General features: G+C 35.2%; 1 protein-coding gene across 6 annotated transcripts in view; it reads right to left on the bottom strand.

Annotated features, from left to right (window-relative positions):
• LOC136990838 (mitogen-activated protein kinase kinase kinase 12-like) overlaps positions 1 to 26,274 on the bottom strand; it is a 57,881-nt gene that overhangs the window by 15,343 nt on the left and 16,264 nt on the right. For all 6 annotated transcript variants that reach the window (XM_067289290.1, XM_067289286.1, XM_067289285.1 and 3 more), the window contains 4 exons: positions 24,885 to 25,068; positions 7,725 to 7,916; positions 7,476 to 7,634; positions 1,291 to 1,449 (listed from right to left, as the gene is read on the bottom strand). In XM_067289290.1, coding sequence (XP_067145391.1) covers positions 1,291 to 1,449; positions 7,476 to 7,634; positions 7,725 to 7,916; positions 24,885 to 25,068 — 694 coding nt within the window. The remainder of the gene's footprint in view (positions 1 to 1,290; positions 1,450 to 7,475; positions 7,635 to 7,724; positions 7,917 to 24,884; positions 25,069 to 26,274) is intronic.

The following is a 26,274-nucleotide window of genomic DNA, read 5'->3' as shown; positions in this document are numbered from 1 at the left end:
ACTAATTAGACTGATGTACAACATATAGTGCATGAAAAGTGTGATGCCAAGAATGAAGTCTGACTTTTTACCACATTATAAGTGAACTCATATTCTATATATTAGCCCAGGATTTTCAATAATGAAAAATAAACTCATATTCTATTCAGTTCCAAGTATAGTTGAAATAAACAGGTGATATTTGAAATAAACTGTTCACAAGCCAAGATGTGCAAAACTTTGATACCTTATACACATAAAATAACTTTTTCAACACTGGATTCTTCTACTCAACTATTTCATGTCAGTGAATGAAATCAGTGTAGCTTCACATAAATTTGGTCACTATAAATGTGGTTTAATATTGAAATTTAAATAACCCATTACATTGTCAACTGCCGTAAATAATCGGGCTATAAACGATTGAAGATTATAAATAAATTTGGCACTTGAGGTAGGCGTTAGGCACCATCTCTTATTAAAATTAATAATTATAATAAATTTAGATTAAACTGGAAGAAAAGAACCGGCCCAAAGCGGGACTCAAACCCGCAACTCCGGCTTACCGTGCGGTCGCGTTGCCAGTTACGCTACCCGGACCTTTGGTCCGATCACGTCTTCCAGTATATTTAAGCCAAAGACGTAACCATCGACGGCTATTATGGTGCCGAACGGGGACAACTCCGTGCCCGCGGCCAGCCACGTCGACTCGAGGCACTCGGTCGGCCATCGCGACCCCAGCAAGGTATATATACAAATAAACACTCGTCAAACCCAATAATATTAATCCATTACATCATCAACTGCCGTAAATAATCGGGCTATAAACGATTAAAGATTATAAATAAATTTGGCACTTGAGGTAGGCATTAGGCGCCATCTCTTATTAAAATTAATAATTATAATATTTATAATCTTTAATCGTTTATAGCCCGATTATTTATGGCAGTCGATGACGTAATGGATTAATATTATCGGGTTTGATGAGTGTTTATTTGAAATTTAAACAACTCTTATTCAAGTTAATTATCAATAATTGAAAATTTTATAAAAATAGAACTTCCTAAAATTTACATTCATGTATTTTTTCCCTAGAAAATAAATAAAATTTAAAAATTTTTTAGAATAATTATAGATACAAATTTTCATTTCTAATCTAAAAATATAATGGGATTACAATATCCTCAAGTCTATTACTGTCTAGTTTTGTCAATAATCATACATACATTAATGGAGACATTGCAATATTATGCAATTTTATTCAGTGTATTTTAACATATTTCTTTATGATTAATATTAAATAAAACTGACCAGCATTGCTTTAGTAGTAGTTGGAAACCTTCGGGAAAAGATGACGGAACGGGAAGATGCAGGCTGTTATTTCCCACTCCCCATATAATGGCTGAAGAATCTACATTTTTGTAAGGAGTCTCACAAGTCAGGAGTTCCCATAACAAAACTCCATAGGACCTGAAATTTCAAAAGTTAAATTTTTAGAACATTTTTATTTATGACTCTTTCAAAAAAACCTTTTAGTTAGAGTAATTGTTAAGAAGTCCCAAAAAGTGAAAATACAATGGCTACTATTCACTCAAAAGATTTTTATTTGACCAAACCTTATTTACCTGTATGTGCATTAGTTTTCTTCATCATTGCTGCCACTGTCCAAACACTTGTTAAGTCTGGCTACTAGTTTCTGTATCCCAGAATTGTAGAATTCTACCATTGCCGCCAAAACCACATTTTGACTTTATTTTTGATTTCGTCGTCATTGAAGTGTTGTCTTGCAAGATGTTTTTTCAAATAAAAAAACAATTGGAAGTCCCTGGGAGCAAGGTCTGGGCTATATGGCAAATGGTTGAAAACTTTCCACTTAGAATATTTGAGAAGTGTTTTGGTGACAATTGCTGTGTGAGCAAGAGCATTGTCATAAAGCTGACAGACACCGGTTGTCAACAATCCCTCCATTTGTCTTGAAGGCCCCATCAAAGGCATTGCAAGGTTCGTCAATATGTAGTAGCATTAATTGTGGTGCTGGGAGACACGAAGTCAATCAGAAGAATGCCTTTTCTGTCATAGAAAACAGAAGCCAAGATTTTTTTGCTGAAATTGAGGTTTTGAATTTCTTGGGTTTTGGGGAATGCATATGGTGCCAGTGCAGCAATTGTTGTTTGGATTCAGGAATATGGTGGTAAATCCAAGTTTCTTCACCCATCACAATGCCGTTGAGAAACTCATCTGCAGGTACATAGTGTGTGAAAAAGTCGAGTGCAAAGCCCATCCATTTTGTTTTGTGTTTGTCCGTTAACATTTTGGATACCCAGCATGCAGCGTTTCCTGTACCCTTGTAAGAAACCGAGTCCGAGCTATATTTTTATTTCTATTTTTATTTTCTTTAATTCTATTTTATTTTGGGGATTACGTTTAGTTAGGGCAAAGGTGCCCACCTTTGCCCTAACTAAACATAAATCAGCTCTTACTCATCCAAAGTAATATAACAAATGAAAAAAAAAAAAAAAAAAAAAGAACCAACTCACCGACCCGACGAAGCGCCGTAGGAAAAAACTAACATGCAATTGTGCTTTCCCGACTCCGAAGTTCAAAGGAAGTTCCGCAGAGTGGGGGGAAACCCCACGTGCACTAATGTTGAGGACTCGCTAAACCTTAACCAAAGACATCTCAAATGTGTAAGAAATGTTAATAGAAAGTTATGTAAAAGGATTTAGCAAAATTGTTGGGAAAAACGCTGACCAGGGGAAAGAAAAAAGATTGTTAGACGTTAAGTATGTAAATGAGGGGGTGGTTCCAGAGAATCATTGTGACGTCACCTCACAGCATAAAACAAGCCATGTTTGAGATGGAGGACGAGGTGAGCTTCCAGAGCATTCAAAGAGAGATTCCAAGGCGAAAATCGAGGTGAATCAAAGTAGATCCTGAGCGATAGATTGAAAGAGAATTCTTGGAGATTGAAAGAGTTGGATTCGAAGGAGTTTTGACTAGAAAAGGTTCCTAGTATAAGAGGTAATGGATAAGGTTCTAGTTGGTTAAGATTCTTTGTACATAGTTATAAGTTGAGTGACTTTGTCAGATTTCAAAGGGAAATGGCTTAAGATAGTAGAATTTAGGAGATAAGTTATCTCAAAATTTGTCGGTCTTTGAGAATTGTTTGTCTTTTTTGAATAAATTGTTGTTTTGAATTTTACTACTTGTATATAGTGCTATTTAATAGTGTATATTAAAACTTGTTTTGTTCTTTGTTGATCTCGACTTATAATTTAATTCTTTTCGGAGCCTGTAAGTCCAGGCCTGGCTTTCTAACCGCAAACCCGTGTAAAGTACCCGTTGGGTTAATGGTCGTAAGTTTCAACCGATAGTTTCACCAACAGTAACGGTACATTTTTTTACACTTGTTTTCAATAGAAATAAATAAATACTTTACACTCTAATATTATAGTCATAGCTTTGTGAAGTATGGACTTACGAGACTTCTGAAATGATTTCATGCAATTCTTGTATTGTGACACACTGATTTGCACAAACTGCTTCTTCAGTTCTTTGAAGAATTCATCAGAGATCACTGACGACCTACCACACTCGTGTTCATCACAAACATCAATCCTGCCTTCAAAGAATGCATAGCATCACCTTTGTAGTGCTACACAACTACAAGTGCTTGGCCAAGAAGCTAGAACTAAAGAACATCACAATGGATACCCCAGACGTACCAAAATTATTTGCTTTCGCAAAAATGCACAAAGAAGGCCAACAATTTCATCCGGTTGTTGATAAAGCCAAGGCTCCTACCCGTAAGTTGGAGAAAGCGATCCACAACATAATTGTGCCACACCTAAGTGGCTATCAGTTTACCATCTCTAACCCTGAAGAATTAATCAATCAGTTAAAACAGATCACCTTCCCAGCTTACATAACGGTGTTAGATTTTAAATCGTTATATTCTTCCATCAAGATACCACCGTGCTTTTGCACACTTAGATTTATGAAAGTAAATGACACAGCCCTCCACCAGACTGTGTTGTAATTAGCGCACCTTATATGTTATGGGTCGGTGTTTCAATTCAAAGGTATAACATACACACAATCGACGGGTGTCCCGATGAGCAGCCCGATGTCCAGGGACTTGTGTGAGTTAGTGGTGAGACAACTCGAATCCAAAACACTCCCGGGATTCATGAACGATATCCTACTATACAGACGACATGTGGATGACGTTATTATTATATGGAAAACAACACCGAACTTAGCACAATTCGTAGGAATGATGAATTATAACCCATATGGTCTGTCAATTGAAGTGGAGCAACACAGTGATTCCAATGTACATCCCGAGTGACTCATGCGACCCGATCCAATACAAAATAGCAGCATTTAGATCATTGGTCAGAAGGGCATACACACATTCATCTACTCAAGAAGCACTTAAGAACAAGTTGAACCACATTGAGAAGATTGCGGATATTCACGACTACCACAATATTATTCCAAGAATATCGACGTGCCAAAGAACACGAATGAACCAAAACACACCTACAATGGCACAGGGTAACAACCAGGATACAGAGGTGGAGAGAATATCCCTCACATACAGCCCGACCTTGAAATCCATATACTCATCTATTGCCAAAAGACAATGTCATCACTGCTCACAGGAGAGGCCCAACTATGTACAGTATTTTACGTAATGGAAAGGACCCATCTGATCCGAGTAGAATGCCAAGTGTCTACTGAATCCTGATGAGAGATGAGAGATTTAATAGGGATCTGATCTATATAGGATCAACGAAACGCTCGATGGAAATCAGAGTTAAAGAGCACAAGGCAGATATACAATATAACACAGCTACCACGTCACTTGTGATGTATGCTTCTGAACTGGGCATTAATGTGGACTTCACGAGAGCCACACTAATAATCAAAACACCCCGGATAGACCACCTTAAATGGCTAGAAGCTAGATTCATAAAGCACAAACTACAACAACATGCATTAATTCACGTGAAGAGATGGCTCTTTCGCTTGCTTGGCAAGCTTTATTACAAGATGATGGGTGGAGATTTGATTGAGGTCCAATGACACATGGGGTCATGTGACCCTAAGATTAAAAACAGAATGCAACGTAAGAAAATCTAAACACGCATGAGAAATACGATTCAGAACAGTAGGGAACACGACAGATACAGTGCTTGTGCAATGGACATTACACAATTGAACTGTCATTGCTCAAATTCGTTTTTTATAAGTTCAGAACAATGTTATAAAAAAAAATCCAGCCGTTTTAACCTGAGGAAGGACACGGAAGGTGTTCAGAAAACATTTGTTGATTTGATTTTGTTTATTTTCACTATGCAACTATTTGTAAATAATTTTTATCTTGTTTTGTAATTTTATATGTATTTGTGTTCCATTATTCACATCAGGTTTTTGTTTGTATCACACATGTGCTTTGTTTTATCACATTTCATCATATATTGGGTCATGAGGCTACACATTGCCGATTGGCTAACTTTATATCACGTGACTTAAAAAATCCCCGGATGGGGGAATTATAAAAGGTGAATGCACAACCTGAGAAGACAAGACATCTTTTTCTCTTGCACTTTTGCATGTTTGGGAGGACTTCAAGGGAATCCGAGTTATCATCAGGTGAAGAATCAAACTAGTCGGTTTGCTCTTTATACAGGTAATTCAAATCCATTGAATACTAATCATGGAGTATCAATGGTAAAGCCAAGATAGAAGATATGCAGGAATGAGAATTAAAAAAAACTGTTATTTTAATATGATCGGGTTTTGTTTAAGTTGGGTTTTGTTTTGTTGCACGTGGTGGCTGTATACGACATTCTAAGAAAGAGAAGATTGGTAACTAGAAAGGTCTCTTGTTCAGCACCAGGAGGACTGAGATACATCGTTGTTTGATCCTGTAAAATAGTGTAGATTTCTATGCTCACTTTCATGTGTTATATTCATTTGATTGTCGGAGGAACCTTAAAATTTGTTAATCGATCAAGCGTGGTGTCTAATCCTTGTACTTTATAGTGTTGACTTAACTGATCCCTGTGGTGTATATAAATAAACGTGTTGCCAATTTCTTAATGATTATCTTGTGAAATCCTCATTTTTCGACCCCTCATATAGACATAATATACCTTGGTATATAAAAGTCACTACACTTTCTTACATTTTGTCAATTCATAATGCTCCCATAAATGGAAACAATTTACTTGTGAATATCTGCTGGGCACTCACCTTTTTCATTGAGAAAACATATGATGGAGCACAATTCATATTTGGCAGGATTCTGAAATGGCAAAGCCATTGTAAATGTAAACCAGACTCTGTATAACAATGACAAATGACTGCAGAAAGAGTACAAAAGTTTCAAGATCAAATCAACTGTTGTCAACATATGCACTAAAACAGGGCTTCCCAAACTGTGCGTCGTGACACCCTGGGGCGTCGCGGTGCTATCCTAGGAGAGTCGCGAGACGATACCCACAGGTCACCTGCACGTGACGTAATGAGTGAGTGCGCGGCGCATGTGTCTCATCACCCCGCTCTTCCATTTTCTTGTTCTTTCGTTCAGTCTTTTGTTTTCATCAATTATAAGCATTGATAAATCAGTGTTTTGATTTCAAGTGTGTTGTATTTAATTTATGCATCGTAAAATGGATAACTTTATTCAAATAAATAGAAAACATGTCGAAGACTCGGGAAAGAGTACAAAGAAGAGTAGCCATTTCGAAACTTCAGCCCCAATTTGAGAAGTTATGCTCAGAAAAGCAAGCTCATCATTCTCATTAATTGTACTGTTGTTTTCTAATAAGTAATAATTATTAAGATTCTATATTCTTTGGAGTTTTCTTTGAATAATAAAGTAATTTTAATGTCTGCTAGAGCTACACGTAAGTATCTTCTTTTAGAAGGGCGTCGCAAAAAAATTACAGCCTGTAAAGGGAGTCACAGTATAAAAAAGATTGGGAACCCCTGCACTAAAACATTAGATTTCTGTTTACATGTGATGTATCTTTTCTTTTCAGATGCCTCATATTATATAATTTGTGCATTCTTGCATCATAATTTGATTGATTACTCTATACGGCATTATCAAAATGAAAGTAGAACTTGTAAGTAGTAGTGCGAGGAGTTTGACAATGTCATGAGCCAGTAATACAATAAGCATGGAATCATCAAACTTTTCATGTTACTTCTCATGAGTTCTACTTTCAGTTGATCATCTGTACAATTATTAATTTGATTTCTTACATATAGTTTATTAATTTGTGCTTTAAACTTTTTATTTGCACACACAGATCTAATATTATCCAAAAACATTGGCATTTTGAAGACAAAAGAACAGTTTATATCAAAACATTTTCTGTTCTTTTTGCACACTGATCATAACAGTGGTGAAAAAATTTGTTTGAAGTACTTTTGACATTTGTAAGAGAATTATGTTAAACAAAATGATCTCAACTCACCAAACATCCACTTTTTCCGAACACGGTTCGTTACGAATGATTTCCGGTGCCATCCAAGAAACAGTTCCGGCAAAACTCATTCGGGTACTAATGTCGTTCCACTGTCGACAGGTTCCAAAGTCGGATATCTTAAGAACATCTTTTTCTCCTATCAAAACACTGAAACAGAAAATTCACACACATTATATTTTTAGACTGCAAAACGTGATAAATAGACAGAAATTAAAAGCTATAAAGTCTATATTATACTTAGGAGATTTAAGATCTCTGTGAATGATTTTTTCAGAATGCAAATATTCCATCCCTCTTGCAATCTGTTTGCTCCAGTCTACGACTGTCAGAGGAGGGATTTCTCTGTCACTTTTTAAAATATCGTACAGTTGTCCATAAGGGCAATATTCCATAACAATGCAATAACAAGGTGGCTGTGTACAAACACCTCTACAAAAATTAAAATGTATGTTATTATTGAAAATGGTTTTAGAATATGATAACAAATTGAAAAATTAATATAGAATCTTTATTATTCATTTTTAATATTAAATGATTATCTAGAAATGAAAACATTTCAGTGACTCTAGTTCTTAAACACAATAGCTATGCATATTTACAAGCCAGATTATTTTTCAAGTACTAACCTGAAAATAATCTGGTTAATCCAGACTTATAGATATGTTTGGGTATTAGAAATTGGACAATGGTTTATTATGTTTTTACATGATTTCTCCTTAATAAATATCCTTAAATCTAGAGGCTTTTAGCATTTAAAAATTTTTTAACTTTTTACATCTAATTTTTACTACTCTTTGTTTTATAAAATGCAACAAACGAACAACTTACTGGAACAATAAACCAATAAAAAACAACACCTTGAAAACTTCCAGCAATAAATTAATTTAATAATAACGTTTTTGACCATCTTAAATAGCCATCTTCAGTTAAACGAACTCAAACAGAAAGAATGCAGAAAATAGAATACAAGCAATACAAACATTCAAAAGTTGAAATTAAATTCCAATGAAAAAGTGCAGTCGTGTATTAGAAAGCATTAAAATGCACATGTGCTATAAATAGTAATAGTAATAATAAAACACAACAAAGATATTGCCGCAATACAAGCATATGACAAGATAACCGTTATGCATTATGGTTTATCCACTGCATGGAAATCATTTTACCATAACGCATAATGATTATCTTGTCATATGCTTGTATTGCGGCAATATCTTTGTTGTGTTTTATTATTACTATTACTATTTATAGCACATGTGCATTTTAATGCTTTCTAATACACGACTGCACTTTTTCATTGGAATTTAATTTCAACTTTTGAATGTTTGTATTGCTTGTATTCTATTTTCTGCATTCTTTCTGTTTGAGTTCGTTTAACTGAAGATGGCTATTTAAGATGGTCAAAAACGTTATTATTAAATTAATTTATTGCTGGAAGTTTTCAAGGTGTTGTTTTTTATTGGTTTATTGTTCCAGTAAGTTGTTAGTTTGTTGCATTTTATGGCTATGCCAGCCAAGATTTATAGAAGAACTCTTTGTTTGATACAAGAGGATATTCAAAATTCTTTCAGTTTCATCAATTAAAGCTTCAAAATAACCTCTGTCACTTTCCTACACTCTGTCTACAACTTAGCCCCAGAAGAAATAATGAATACCCCTACAGCAGCGATTCTCAACCTTCTTAGCTCCGCGACCCCCCAAATAGTAAATATAAATAAAATTAATATTTCACAACCTCCACCCAAAGGAATAATAACAGCAAGCCTTACTATTACTAATTGAATTTTGACTGTAATTATAAATGTAAATTTTTTTAAATATTATATAATCACATTGAACTAATTTTATACGTTAAGAAAATACTGACAGTATAAAAAATGTAACACAACTATTCCTATTATTTTATGTTGCTGCATTTATAGTGACGGGTACGAACACACACGTATGACGTGTACATACACGAGCAATTTACAAGTTCCAACTCGACGTGTACGTGCTCTTTGTAATTTGATCCATGTATGGAGAAAATTTTAAATGAAAAACAAATGCAACCATCACATTAATTTCTTTTCTTTACATGTGTACTTATTGTAAGTAAAACAGTTTATAAGTTTATAATAAATGATTTTTTCTCAAAATGATTTCATTATTGTCTTGCAACTCCCCTTTAATATCACCGCGACCCCCTTGGAGGTCACAACCCCCAGGTTGAGAAACACTGCCCTACAGGAAACTGAGGGTGTTCATTACCCCACAACACTGAGTTTAGAGGTAAGAAATATTTTCCTAACTACCAGTAGTAATGTTAAAATAAAAGTGAATTCGGAGGAGGAGCTCAATAATCTAAAACAAGCAATTGAGACACTGCCAGAGGTGAATGAAAGAATTAAAATAACAAAACCAAGAAAAGGGAATCCTCACATAACTATTTTAAACATCCCCAAAGAAGAGGACGTTTAAAATAATAGTACAGAAAAATATATGACCAAAACACAGGAATCAATGAGAAATTCTCAATGGAGAGCTTTAAGAAGGAGGTAATGATCATACATGCCATAAATGCAAATGGAGATCGCCGGTGAAACACACATAATTACACAGATATGTAATTATGAGTGTTTCACCGGCAATCAGAAACATGTTAATAAACATAAAGTGGATATGTTACGAATGGAGCACCCTACTGGTGGACGACTACATCCCAGTACTGAAGTGCTGTAGATGCACTGGATTTGGGCATAAGGCTGCTGAATGCGACTCCTGGGAGCACTGCAGTCAATGTTCTAAAAGGCATAAATATGACTTCCCACACAAGAAAGAAATGCCAAAGTGCACTAACTGCTCAAAAGTGAATAAGAATATACAAGAAGGAAGAAGACACAACACGGACCATAATGCCTTTGCTGCTTCATGCCCAATCCTCCAAAGTTACAAGAAACTAATAGTAAAGCAAACACTTTATGAATAACTGCCCTGGTCGTCTTAGTTACTGTTCCAGCATCTCAATCGCTAATACTAATCCTACTCAGGGGATAATTTGATACGGAAGATGGATATCGAATATACTCTATATTCTTTACATTCTTCCAGAAAATTGGAGTTGGAGTTGGATGGAGTTGATTGAAATGACCAAACTGGCTAAAATATATAGAAAGTTTGTCCTGGCCCTAACAAGGGTGAAAGCTAAACTTGATTTTCTGGAAGAATGTAAAGAATATAGAGTATATCTGACTAATCCTACTGTCAAAATACTTCAAATAAATGCCCAAAAAGGTAAGGCAACCCTCTTAGTGCCCACAGGGCGGAAAGAGTTAAAAAAAAAAAAAAAAAGGTAAGGCGGATCTTCTATGGTCCTTAAAATGGCTAATGACCTGGATGTTGATATTATGTTTATCCAGGAACCATATACATTATCTTTCGATATTTCAGTAAAACCAGTGGATGCATCCTGAGTACATCTGTGGCATTCACATAATCTTTATATAAGGTTGTTGTAACCATGCACCATGGGTATCTCTTCTATACTTCTTACTTCTTACACTACTGCTTGTGGAATGGAAGAATGCGTAAACACTCTTCTAACCAAGGCCCCGAATGCTGCTATTTTGTATGGAAAAGGATCACACAATCCAATTGGAATATAAGTGGGGATAGCACACTGTTTATGATAAACAGACGTGGATATGTCCGACGTTTCAATTGTGATATCTATATCCAAGAAGTGGACCCTGGTGGGGCTATGTTGTTCCACCTCAAGGAACAGCCCGTACAGATTGTCATTCATTGTGTCGACAAACTGTGTTAGATTCAATGTTGTCCTCCAGAAAATAATGATGTCATCTATGTATCTTTTGTACAGGAGTATGTTGTCAAGGAAGCGAGGTAGGGTCCTGTTTTCCAATTGTCTGACAACCAATTCACAGAGGTCCCTAGAAACAGGACTGCCCATGGGAACTCCTCTACTCTGTGTGTATAACAATCCTATTAAACTGAAATACAGAACTATAACATACCAAGTGGGCCAATTTGAGTATATGTTAGTACATTGCTCTATCATCCATTCTTGTAAACAGGAAGTCCTTGAGAGCACAAAAACAAGGAGGTAGCTCTATGGATGGGTACAACAATTGAAAGTCCAACACCGTAGCATACATGGGGGAGGCGATCCCTATAAGCCATTCTAATATTTCTACTGGGCTGGAGATGGCAACCTGATATCCATCCAAGTGAGAAATTTAAACATCTTAAGGAGAACACATGCATGTATGGTATTCCAAATCAATTACCATTCGATTTCTATTCAAATCAATAAAAATAAAGACGAAATCTGCCCAAAAGGATCACACTTATTTTCTATGTTCCTAGACAACACACTTTTTCGGTGACCGACTGTTGTGTCCGTAAAATAAACGATTACTGTTAACGTATATAAACAACTTTATTAAAATAGAACGTAACGGCGGGTAATACAACGTAACGTTTGTGCCTCCAGGTCTAAGTGTTACAACAGCTAACGCACGACTGCCCGAAGACAAAGAAGCACGACAAAGACAAAGGTCAGAGGTGCGGGGTCGCCTAACTAGGTCAAGGGGCAATTCGGTGTGGGTTATCCTCTGGAGGTTTACATACATAACAAATACATAACAATTCTCCCACGCTTAATAAAATGTTTAAAATTTGTTCGTTTACAGATTTAGGCGTTGTACTGGCCTTCGTATTCGCGTTGATCGTCGAGGCTCCGATTCATTTGAGTTTGTCATCGTTCGGCTAGACTCTCCCTCTTCCTTCTCTAGGGGCTGTTCGGAAGTTGTTTTCGTCATTGTCTCCTTTTTGTTGGGTAAAGTCGTTACAGTTCCTTCGTCGTAGCTAATTGTGCTTGGATGTGGACTAGCACTAGCTGGGGATGAGTCTCTACTGTTAGCTATGTCGTTACACTTGTCAATTTCCTTTTTGTTGAAGTCGAATCTTATTTGAATAGGATTTGTCTGTTTGTTGATTTCACATGGGCGTAGTTGATCGTAATGCCTTTTAATTACGTATCCATCGTCGAGTTCAATTAAGTAATGTACACGACCTAGTCGTTCAACAACAATACCATATTTCCAAGGGCCGGACGTTGTGTAATTTCGGGATTGTACACGATTTCCCACACGATAAAATTTGTAGAATTTCGGTTGTTCGGTTACGTTCCTTTGGGAAGCTTGTGCCTGAGGTTTGAGCAGATCTAATTTTGTTCTTATTTTGTGTCCTAACAAGTTTTCTGCTGGACTTTTCCCGTTAGATAAGGGAGTCGCTCTATACCGGAATAGTAGTTCGTGGAGCTTCTGATGTAGAGTACCACTTTCATACTTCATACATTTGAGGTGTGTTTTTAAGGTGTGACAGTATCTTTCAGCCTGGCCATTTGTGGCTGGGTGTCCTGGTGCAATTAAGTTTTGACGGATTCCGTTTCTCGAACAAAACTCTTGAAATTCTTGTGACTTAAAAATACTTGCATTATCACTTACTAAAATCTCAGGTAGACCAAATCGACCAAAGACTTCACGTAGAAAATGAATTGTGATGGATGTGTCTGGTGCTTTCTTTGTATAGAATATTTCTGGCCACTTTGATTTGGCATCAACAACAATAAAGAAATAATGATTCATAAATGGTCCTGCATAATCGATGTGTATACGTTGCCAGTTTTTTGTAGGCGTTTCCCATTTGTGTATTGGGGCCTTTGTTGGGTTTTTCTTAATGTCACAGCACTCTTTGCAACTTTTAACCATATTCTCGATATCAGAGTCAATATTACGCCAGTAACAGTAATTTCGGGCTAGAGCCTTCATTCGAACGATTCCTACGTGTGTAGAGTGTAGCTCTTGCAGGACTGCTGGCTGTAAACTTCTTGGGACAATTACACGGTGTCCTCTAAACAGAATTCCGTTGTGTGTGGATATTTCTGGGTCGTACATATGGCCATTGACAATGTCATTTTTGATCTGTGATAGTTCCTTATCAATTGATGATTCTCTTCGAATGTCCTTGGCGGTGATAGTTGCAGTTGAGATATGTTTAACAACGGTGTCGTGATAAGTATCATCGTGGTCTTCTGCCTGGGCTTCTTTTCTTGTTATGGGTATAGGATTCCGTGACAGGTAATCAGCATTTGTATGTTCAATCGACTTCCTATGTTTGATGGTATAATCGAAGTTGGAAAGGAAGTGCGCGTATCGTAGCATTCTTGTAGCTGTCAAAACAGGTAGCTTCTTGTCGGGATGTAGTATCGTCATCATGGGTTTATTGTCGACTATAAGAGTAAATTTCCTTCCATAGATATAATCGAAAAATTTCTTACAAGCCCAGTACACAGCAGTGGCCTCTTTATCCAGTTGGCTATAGTTTTGTTCGGCAAATGTGAGAGATCTGGAAGCAAATGCTATAGGCCGTTCTGTTCCATTTGGCATCTGGTGTGACAATATTCCAGAGAGTCCAAATGGGCTGGCATCTGTTGCTAATGTTATTGGTAGTTTAGAGTTAAATGGAATTAGTACCCTATCACTGATAATCTCAGCTTTTGCACGAATGAAAGCTGTTTCCTCCTCTGCTGTCCAACGGAATTGAGCGTTTTTCTTTAAACGTTGATTCAATGGATATAAAATGTCTGATGCATTCTTTATGAATCTGGAATAGTAATTAACAAGTCCTAGAAATTGGCGTAATTCTTCCACATTTCTCGGGCGAGGTGCATCCTGGATGGCTTTTATTTTGTCTGGAGACTTTTGTAGTCCTTCTGCACTAATTATATGTCCTAAATATTGTACTTTTCTTTCAAAGAATTTGCACTTACTGATGTTTACGTGTAAGTCATTAGCTCTCAACTTGTCTAAGACATTCAGTAAACGGTTCATGCATTCTTTATAAGTTTTTCCTTGAATTATGATGTCGTCAAAATAAGCCACCACTCCTTCAAGATTTTGGGTGAATTGGTCGATAAACTTGTGGAACTCGTTTGGTGCAGATTTAATTCCAAAAAATAATCGTTTTGCTAGATAGGTTCCACGGTGTGTTGAGATTGTTTGTATTTTCGCACTGTCATCATCAACTGATAGATGAAGATAAGCTTTGTGGATATCTAACGTGCAAAAATAAGATCCATTCTGTAATTTATTGAAAATATCTTCAATGCGTGGAATTGGGTGGCGTGAGTCGTGCAACTGTTTGTTGACTGTGACCTTATAGTCGGCACAAATTCGTACTGTCCCATTGGGTTTTGGAATAACGACTATGGGTGTTCCCCACTCTGAATAATCCACTTTTTCGATGATACCCTCACTTTCTAATTTATCTAGTTCCTTATCCACTTCTTCCTTTAATGCATATGGAACTGGGCGTGGTTTTAAGAACATTGGTTTGGCACCATCTCTCAGTTTTAACGAGCAAATATAATTAGGTATTTGGCCAACTGTGGGAGTGAATACATCTGAGTAGCGTTCTATGATTTTTGAAATGGATGTTTCTGCTTCTGTTGACGAAATGTTGTTGACTGTAGTTGTGTGACTGAGTTCATTGATGTCAATCCTTAAGCTCCGAATCCAATCTCTTCCTACTATTGCATTTTTTTGGAAGGGAACGACATACAAGTCCTCTATACTGTAGTTATCATCATATTTTGTTTTCACTTTTGCTACTCCTAGAGGTTTGAAAATATCTCCTGTGTAACTTCGAAAAGTCACTTCCGTTTTTGCTATAGGTGCGTTCAATTGTAAGCGATTGAATTCGTCGATACTGATGAGAGTGACGCGACTGCCAGTGTCACATTCAAAACGGACTTTTTTACCGTTAACGTAGATTTCTGTGAGGAGTCTGTCATCGGTTCCTGTTGTATTAACAAATATATCTAGAACGCTGTTTATATCAAAGTCAATTACACGTTCGTGATTAATATTGTGGACGTTATGATTCCTGTTGATTGTTGACGTTTGTTTCCTTAAGAATGATATGCAAACTTTCCCCGTGTGGCCCTTTTTATGACATCGTTCACATTTCAACTGGTCTTTGACTCTACAATTTACTGATTTATGGTTGTTTTTCCCGCAATGTAAGCATAGTCCTTCTAAATGGAGTTCGTGGAGTATAAGTGGGTTTCCACTGCGACCTTCTATTCTGCTTTTGTTCCGATTTGACGGTTGTATTTGGGGGTGTGAGCGTCGTTTTATTTGAGTATTTTTGGTAATTTTGTGAACAAGGTGGTTACTTTTATATACTTCGTCGTTTTCGATTTTGGAAGCTTCTATGGCTAATGCAATTTCTAGCGTCTGTTCGAAGGTTAGATCAGTTTGTTGTAGAATTTTCTCACGGATGTCGGCGTCTCGTAAACCACGTATGAATTGTACTCTTAACATTAAATCTATGACGGATTTTATACAGTCCGCATTGTTACAACTAGACTTGAAATCTGCGCTTTTCGAGAGTTGTTTTAAAGAAGTCACGTAATTTGAAATGGACTCACCATTATGTTGTACTCTGGACAAAAATTTATGCTGTTCTGTTAGGATATTTCGTTTGGGTGTTAGGTGATTTTGTAGTAACTTCATTAATTCAGCAAAGGTTCGCCTAGAGGGTATTTCTGGTGCCGTTAGGTTGGTCAGTAGCTGATAATGTTTCGGTCCAAGACAATTGATTAATATCATTACCTTAGCTTCTTCAGTAATGGCGTCAGTTCCGGTTAGTCCTTTGATTTTGAGAAAGTTATCCAGTCGTTGGGAATAGTTTTCAAAGGTCTCGGACGTTTCGTCGTAAGTTTCGAAGGTTAAGGCTTGCGTTTGGAGAACTCGTTGAACTGATAGTTCTGGTTTTGTCTCCGCTGACTGACTCTGTAGTTTCTTGATAAACACATCTAGAGTTGAAATTAATTCCGTAAGTTCACTCATTTTTATATCCTTTCTGTCTTCGTTGCTAATTTTATCCTTGTCGTCAATTTTATTCTTCTCGCCAATTTTATCCTTGTCGTCAGTTTTATCCTCGTCGCCAATTGTTGTGTCCGTAAAATAAACGATTACTGTTAACGTATATAAACAACTTTATTAAAATAGAACGTAACGGCGGGTAATACAACGTAACGTTTGTGCCTCCAGGTCTAAGTGTTACAACAGCTAACGCACGACTGCCCGAAGACAAAGAAGCACGACAAAGACAAAGGTCAGAGGTGCGGGGTCGCCTAACTAGGTCAAGGGGCAATTCGGTGTGGGTTATCCTCTGGAGGTTTACATACATAACAAATACATAACACCGACTTTCCTCGCCAAAAAAGTGTGTTGTCGGTCGGTCGCCGAAAAAGTCTATTGTCTAGGAACATAGAAAATAAGTGTGATCCCTTTTGGGCAGATTTCATCTTTATTTTTACTGAAGAATAATCCTCCATCAGACAAAAAATTTATTCTATTCAAATGTTAACTGCCAGATTGTTTTGAATAAAAAAGAAGCCCGAGGAAGAGTCCAGAAGGGGCTATGAAAACGTTTGCAAATGTTAATCATATACACTCTGGTTATTTGGTTAATGTGAGTCACACATTTTTTATATATTCATCCTGATGTGTTGTGCAGTTAAGTAAATAAAACATTGTACAATTTAAAAAAAATATACAATAGTGAACAAGTGAAGAATATCAAGTGAACACAAGTTTCTTGCAGTTTCTTCACGAATGCTAGAGGATATTTTTTCAACAATTTTGTCAAAAATATTACATAGGCAAGCAGTTTTGATAATCATATCCATTTTTTAATTTGAATCTCCTTTCTTAGTCAAAACAAATCTGAGAACTCTTTTAATCAAACTTATGAAAGACAAGATCTTATAATAGTACAAATCTTCACACCTCGTACGGTAAAATGAGACTGCTATACTTGGAAGTGATAAAATATCCTTTTATTTTAATTTTTCAATCCTAATTGGTTTGTTCACCATTAATTTGATCTATTCTTAAATTGTTTGCATTGGTATCATCTAAGAAATTCCTATATTTATCAAATTCTATTGTATATTTGGCAAAATGGCAACCAAAACATATCAAATGATGTAACAAGTTTTGGAAGTGACTGTTTGGATTGTGCTGGTGTTTTTCAGTAGTTTGCATGGTATGAAAAACTTTAAAGACAACAAAAGGGTATCAAATCCAGACACAAGCAGTGCAGCCAATCGAGTAGAGATAGTATGAAAAATATTAAAATTTGACAGTACCTATCAGACTTGTCAATGAAATTGGAGCGACTTCAAATCTGTCCATACCATTCTGACAAAATTTGCATAAGAGGAAGGCTCATGTGTGCTTCATTCTGCACATCACTTCTGATGACCAAATGGTGCACGATGGGGATATATTTAGACAGGCCTATAATGATTCAAATTTCTTAAAAACCATGGTGACTGATGATAAGACAGTGCTTTCAGAGTTGTTAACTAAGTTCCAGAGCTCAAAATGGATTAGCCCAGAATCGGAAAAGACAAAAAAAGCATGTCTGTAGAAGAGCAAAGTCAAAACAACGATCATCATTTTCTTTGATTACTGTGGCCTAATTCACAAAAACTTCTGTGAGAAGACTGTTAATGCTAATTACTGTTTGCAGGGCTCCAACCAACAAAGAATAAAAAAGTAGGACAATTTTAAGAAATGCAATATTTCAGTATCATATTTTATTTAAAATGTTAAAAGTACCACTAACATTCAAATCTTATAATTTTAACTTTGAATCATCATATTTTGTAAGCATATATGAGATCTTTTTAGTGAATTCAAATTTAATGATTGAAATTTGACTACTAAAAAAGTTATCCTTACGATGCCCATTAAACGTGGTTGAAAACATTTGCTTTCTTGTAATTTCTTCTTGTTGCCACCATCCCTCCCATAAAGCCAATCATCCACTATATATTGCGAGAACTTTCGTAATAGAAAATGAAAACGAGTACAGTAAAAACTCTTTTAGGGAACACCTTGCTTAAGTAAACAGTCAGAAAATTTCCCTTGAAAATGCCACAAGTTGTTACGTTACTTGAACCTCATATAGGTGAACATTTCCAAGTAATCTTGTATCCCTTTTAGGTAGCCATTTGTATTTCCCCTAATTGTTCCACAAACAATAATAAGTAATTGGTTAATTTTCTGTTGTCAAATTTTACCCCTGGAAACAAAGTTAAGTTAACCACACTAGCAAGAATGCAGAATTTTCTAGCAGTAAGTCTGAATTTTCCAAATAAAGTTTCCCAAGGACGATGTCGTGTCTACTTTTAGAGTTCTCGAGCCATCCGTCAGTGGCTTTAAATTTGCTATGGTCAAGTCTTTTGGCAAGATCCTTGGCTTTCCTTTGTAACGTCATTCTGCTAAGATGAACTTTTTGGTCATAACATTGCACAAAGCATTTTCTTACACATTCACCTATTTCTGAAAAAGTACATTTTCAATTTTTTTCATTTTCTTGTTGGTATTTTCGAAATTTCTCTCTTTTGAATCTCTGTTCTTTAGTATCGTTGAAAGAGTATTCGACCGAATACCAAACTTAATCGTAACTTTATTGTTTTTCATCTGAGGATTTTCGTCCAAAAATTTTAAATTTTATTTTTTGTTCAATTGAAAGGACATTCAACTTTCTTTTTCACACCAGCCATTTGCTTTTCTTAATGTTGCAATCACATACTTAGATGATATCAAAAAATCATCAGTCAAGAAAAGTTTGAATCTGTTATAACACGTCAACCAGAATAATAACCAATAAGGAACAAGTCAAACTAGCTAATAGGAGAAAAGCAGTTTTAATAGCAACTATGTACTGTATTGTGAGAGATGTTTCTCAAGTACAGTTTTGCTATCAAAAATGTAGTTGTCAAACTTTGAATTTTTCATTTACACTTTGGTCCATAATTTGGGATATAGAGGTTTTGAGAGAAAATTATTCATGAAAAACATGAAAAATATATTGAATTTAGGTTGCAAATGCATAAGAAAATAAATTTTGAGATAGACAGGTTCAACCATAACAAAACTGTTACAAGATGGTATTGACAGAAAACTATAAGATCATGTTGAATAATTTGGCTGCCTTATCCAAGGAATTTAAGAGCAGATTTCAACATTTAAGAAATGTTAAGAATTGTCTGTTGGTTGTAGAAAATCCCTGGCATTTAGAAACAGCAACTATTACACATTTAGCTGCACTTGGATACAATTACATAAAGCTATTTGATAAATTCATCAAGTTCAAAAATGACAAAAATCTTCTATAAATTCTCCTATAAATACTGCACTCTCTTTTAGAATTTAGTCTGTATTTAGCAATCTTGATCATAGTAACACAAATATAATAAGAGTTTTTTTGATTTCTCAGCACACTGCTATTTTTTTTTTTCCTTTCTTTATAACCTTTCTGTATTATAGACACTAAAAGAATCTTTGTATCATATCCATCAAAAGTTTGGCCAGGTTTATATAAAGGTTCTGTCAAGTAAGACTGACAAAAGCAGTTGAAGAAAAAGCGATTTTGTCTTCCACTTGGAAAGATCTGTTTTTCTGGAGGGAGTCAGTTCAGTTATATGCATAATTAGTGAATTAGTCAGGAGTCCCAACAGGGGCAGACCTGAATGAAAGCTACTGGCCTAGCTCTGGATTGGATAGTTGTTAAACCTAGAGAATCCCTTAAAAGAAAAAACCACGAAAAGGAAATAAACCTTGTCTGTGCTACCAAAAAGGAACAGAGGAAAAGAAATAAAGGAAAGTTTTGTCTGGACTGCCAAGAGGAAGATTATGAATGTTATGATATTGACAAACCATGGTTTGCACACACTATAAAATCATCCCTATAGTTCTCAATGTGCAAACAGTATATAAATGTAAATAAAGGACTGAATATTATAGTTTGGATTAAAAGGTATCTTTCAAACAAACCATAACACACACAATCTACTCACCAAAAAACCTTTTATTCCACCAGCAAGAGTTTAATTTTTCATGTAAATTTGGACAATTATAAGTCTGCTTGAGGTGTCCAATTTTTTGTTCTATTTCAGAATTTGCTATAGAACACTATAAATCTTTGAATGTAGTGCAAAAATCAAATATGATGTTTACAGCATAAGTGCCAAAATATTCTGAATCAATGTTATATATGTTATGGACAAAGTGATTAATATGGGCATGCGGCAGCCAGCAACACTGCGCCTGATCACCGTCCCCAACCGGTGTGACGTCAGGGTCGTGGTTAGCCACATTTTGGCTCGACGTTCTTCGATTCAGACGTCCGTCTTGTGTGCTCCGACCTTGTCTCCACGATCGACATTGTTATACTTTCTATGTATATAGAGTTGTACTTAGCCGTAAATAAACACGTGATAACGGCATTTAGACTCCTTCTTCAACCCAAGAATATATCACTCGACGCCACGACGACCCCGTTTGCGGATGCGATCGGATTGACCGATCTAGCCGACTTCGACTATAGAGAGGTACCCTTAACGGTTCTCTCAGGCATTATGAATAATGACCAACAAAATCAGGCCTTGTAATAAATTTCAATAATTTATCAAATTGACCGGTCATTGAATACTGCACTGCTATCATCCAATCGGGCAAAGTGATAATAATATGTTGAGGAGTGATCATCCGACATATGCTAGCCAATCAGCACTCGCATCCGAGTTGCTCGTGCGTATTGCATTTAGTACCGAATTTGGCAGCAGTCACGACTGTTTGTTCTCTCGACGAATTCCTCCCGAATAAATAAATATATTCGGGAGGAATATAAATAAATATTTATATTTATAATATAAATATATTTATTTATTATAATATATATAAATATATAATATATAATATATATATATATATATATATATATATATATAATATAAATATATAAATATATTTATATTGTGGGAATATATATTTATATATATTCCCACAATATATAATATAAATATAGAAATTTGAAAACTAACATCATATGGTTACATATAAGAATAAACTACATGAAAATAATTGTGCCTGCCAGTTTTAAACCAATTAGGGACTTGTGTTGAAACAAACCTAATATTTGCCAGAGATATTTGCAAGTTAGAATTTTAGAAGTACATTTTCTGTCACTCTTAGCCTAGGGATAAGATGGAGATAAGTTTTTTTTTAAAACTCTTTTTGCCCTATGGGCACTAGGAGGATTTCGTTTCAGCAGGTCCGTTATGGGTTCGGCCAGGTCCACATTGGGGCGGCCGGGTGGTGAGAGATGGGCTCCGACGTATCCGAGAAATTCTTGGGAATTTTTCAACCTGTCTGTATTCGATCCCGGGTTCCCCAGAGAAGTAGGCTGCCACCTTGACCGCTTGGCCATCTGGCCATCAACATAAGGATAAGTTTGGGTGGGGGTGTGAAGTTAAAGTCTTTAACCGTTAAAATAAAATACTTGCAAATATTTTTATAAATTTATTTTGTTTCATCAAATTTCACAATTTCTACAAAAACCAGACGAATTAATAATTAATTTGGACCATGAATTTAAAAACCAGCTTGTCCGGGTGAAAACCGGCCTGGTGACAACACTATTCATCACACTCAATGAGATCCGCCATCTTTGTTTTCATTTGGATTGTCATAAAATGTCTGCCAAATGTGATCTAGTATCTATCGGATACATCAACAGATCACTAAATAAATGTATTGTGGAGCACAAATATGACATTGAAAAAAAGAAACAAAATCACCACTCTGTTCATATATGCCTCTGAAAAAGGAGTGAAACCTAACTTTGAAAAAACTAGCCTGATTGGGCATACTATCCAAATTGAGCAGGCTAAAACACGGAAAGCTCTAGAAATTTACAAAGCAAGATGGAGAGGGAAATGTATTAATTTTAAGAAAGAAGGTAAAATTTCAAGTGCTTAGCAAACATTTTATGATGATCAAAACAAAAACCGAGATGGTGAATCTCATCGAGTGTGATGAGACGTATATAACGTGTGTTGATTTATAAAACATATATTTAATTTTGCAAATATATATAACATCTATTCAGAATATTTTGACACTTATGCTGAAATCATCATATATGATTTTTGCACTGCAATCAAAGATTTAAAATTTATAGCATTCTACAGTAAATTCCAAAATAGAACAAAAAATTGGAGACCTGAAGCAAACTTATAATTAATGTTAGAACCTGGACTAAATAAACAAAATTTTATTCAAAATATTGGAAGAACCCACTTCAAGAGGACTTCATCAGCAGTGGATATATGTAAACTTTTTCTTACGTGTTCTCAGCATCAAAATTGATGCTTTCCAGCAACCTTTTAACTTCCTGTCCATATTCTACCATTCTAATATAACAACTAACGGTTGGTTCGGGCAGTCCTTGCCAGTTCCTCATCAGAATAGTTAATAGTTAATAGTTAATCAAGTGCCTTTGAAATCACCTACTTCTTTTACAGAATATCATCTACTCCACTAACAGCTATGTCCTCTACTCCGATTTTGGATATTACCTATTCCCTTAACAGATATATTACTCCACGTGCGAGAATATTACCTATTTATGGACTGGTTCCATCATCAAACTTTCCCAAGTGTGCCAAGAACTTTCATGTTTAGAAAGCTTTCAACAGGACGATCGGAAAGATCACCTAGTCAAAGAGCAGCAACTTTATAACCTCGGATATTTATATCGACTTGCAATTAACACGAACCCTCTCTCTCGCGTAAACATTCTTAATCTATATCTTTTGTTTTGTCTCACTACTGATAGAATGTATATCTTATATCAAATAAATGGGTATTTGTTTTATTTAAATTTTATCCGAGTGCTTTACTTCCACCACGTCGTCTCATAGACCTCCTCCATCCCGAATTCAACTGCCTACGCATACAACTGCTCACGTAATCTAATACAAACGAAAATAAACAGCCATCATGGCTTCTGAGTCCATCAAAAAGGACACAGTTGTGTTATCCTGACGAGGGCACCAACGACGTGATGCTAACCCTGTGGTCACATTATTGAAAACATTTGTCAAAATTTACATGAAAAATTAAACTCCTGCTGGATGGAATAAAAGGTGTTTTGGTGAGTAGATTAAGGTGTCCAGCTTTTGAAAGATATTATGGAGTGGTAATAAACATATTCAAAGTGGAGATGAGAAGGACCTCAGACTTGGGACTTCTGGCAACCCTGTTTTGAACTTTACTGGACCATTATGGATTCCTTCAAAATATATAAAGTTTAAAATTTACATAGAACTTTAGTAGTTCCTTATTGCCATGCCTAGCAGTTCATTTTGGTATTATAACTCCAAGTTTTGAGCTCACTTATTAAAAGTTTCTATAAAATCCTCTCAAGTGGCTTTCTATGTACATACATGCAACAAAAAGTTAAACAAGTTAAACTAAACGGAGTTTTTATTTTTATAAAAACAATTCAATAATTTCAGAATATTTCTTAATTATTATTGCAAATAAAGCTGAAATAATAAATTGCATAAATTACATTTCTTGGTCCTCCCATATTAAGAACATTGCAGTCTCTACGGTGTACTACATTACAACTAGACTTCTGCTATGAATCCAAACAGATTCTGCTATTTTCATTTTATCATCTATGTCCAGATTTTCTAAAATCTCTTCTTTGTCCCAAAAATTGTTTTTATCCAATACTTCCGAAGAAAGAGTTATAGCAGTTAATCATTCTTTTGCAAAAATCACAAACGTTCTTATGTACCCTACGCTACAATCTCCTTTTCATTAAGTTTATAAAGGTTCACTTCTTGATAAGTTTATTTCCAAAATATGATAAACTCTGCTCCTCATCATCTCATTTTTCACATCTATCATTTCTCAACATCATAATAAATGAATTACTCAGTACAATACTTTCTTAATTTGTACTTTCTTCAAAAACTTTCTACTTATTTGGTATTTTAAGATTGTTTTTGATAAGATTAAATTCTCCTTTTGATTCAGTATTTTCAAAATAGCCATTAAATCAGTATCAAACTTACTATTATACTCTATTACCTTGTTATTTATTTGATGAACTGTTATTAGACATTAAAGTATCGGTTATTTAAAATATCAAAGTTAGATTTAGTAAAATTTAAGATCTTACAAAATCTAACTTTAGCTTTTTTAACTAACAAATACTTAATGTTTAAATAAGGTTAACTGTAGTTTAATAAATTATTTTTGTTTGTGAAAATTATACAATTAAAAAAGTTAAAGCTTTTGTAAACATATCTAATTAAAATGTGTTATTACCTTTCAGATATAATTTTAGATTTCTGCAATTGCAATCTTTCGAATTATAATTTGAAAATAAATATTTTAAGTTAAATTAAATTTTTCAAGGAATACTGTAAAATAAAAAAATAAGAACTTCACTAACTTGAAAGTCACTATGTTTGGATGTTTCAGTTGACGGAGATGCCTGATGTCGGTCTCCGACTTTTCTCGAACCTTCTTAACCGCCACCAATTCGTTATTCAGACTGCCCAAAAACACGGCACCCTGTGCCCCACTTCCCACCCACTGAAGATTGTGAATTGTTTCGAATGGGATCTCCCAGTCATCTGCAAACAATAAACAAATTACTTAAAGCTTTAAATCTAAATATATAAAATTACTTGTCCTGATCGACTGACTGACTGATTCATCATCGCCCAGAGCAAACTGCTGAACCTAAAGAGGTGAAATTTGGTACACAGTTAGGGTACGTCATGGAAACGCACACTAAGAAGGGATTTTTTGAAATTCTTCCATGGGGGAGAGGGAGAGCATTAAGGTTTAACATGAAGAATGGCTTCTACCGTACTATTTTAGATGCGATTTTTTGCCTTCAACTACATTTAGTCTTCATTGAGTACTTAGGTATATTAAATTGATAACATTTCAGACATTGTTATGAACATTTTTATATATTTCGATTTTTTAACCAAATATTTGAACCGTTTTAAATTCGAATTTGTTATTGAATATTGCTTCAATTATAGAATGATTGTAAAAGTTCCAGAAAATTGGTCAAATTGAAAATGGTTCGTTTAATTCTCGGCAATTCTCGTCGTTCTCGGCGGTAGGTGTTATATAACAATTACTAAGGTTGTTGAAATACTGAATATAAATGGTGTTTGCTTGCAAAATCCGTGCAGGGAAAGTCGCGGGTAATAGCTAGTGTATTTATAAAAATACAAATTTCTGAAGCAGGATAATATATTAAAAACAATTATTCATACTGCTCAGTGTAGTAAAACATGTCCAACATGAATAAAATAGAAGTTTGATTGTCTAACATTTCAAGATAATTAAATGTTTTATTTATATTGCATGGTACTTGCCTTCTTGGTTTGTAAAATTTGATATTATCGTCTGATATTTTACTACTATAAATCCAATAAAATACATTAGCTTTTTCTAAAAATCTTTCCTGGTTTAGATATTCCTAAAGAAAACAAAAATTATTACTTATAAAACTTGCTTAGTTAGTTAATTAGTTGTAAATGGGGCATTAAACTGATAGAAATAGGACAGCTAGTCACATCTGTGACTAGCTGTCCTATTATGTGATTAAAAAAATACTTAAAATATATCATGGAAATGTTGGAATCAACGATCGTGATGTTTTGTAGATGTTATTCTGATGTAATGAAAAGGTTGGTGGCTCTGTTAACCCCTCGGGGAAGGTGACCTCATTTCACTCTCCCCTTTCCAGTGCTGACTTTCCGTGAGTCAAGACTGTGTGTAATCTTTGTTCACTCTTTGTTCCTTTGTTACATAACCAG

Source organism: Centruroides vittatus, unplaced genomic scaffold (assembly GCF_030686945.1).
Source record: "Centruroides vittatus isolate TY-2023 unplaced genomic scaffold, ASM3068694v2 contig_1343, whole genome shotgun sequence".
Lineage (NCBI taxonomy): Eukaryota > Metazoa > Arthropoda > Arachnida > Scorpiones > Buthidae > Centruroides > Centruroides vittatus.
Note: the sequence above shows the minus strand (reverse complement) of the source record. Positions and strands in the feature narration are given on the sequence as shown.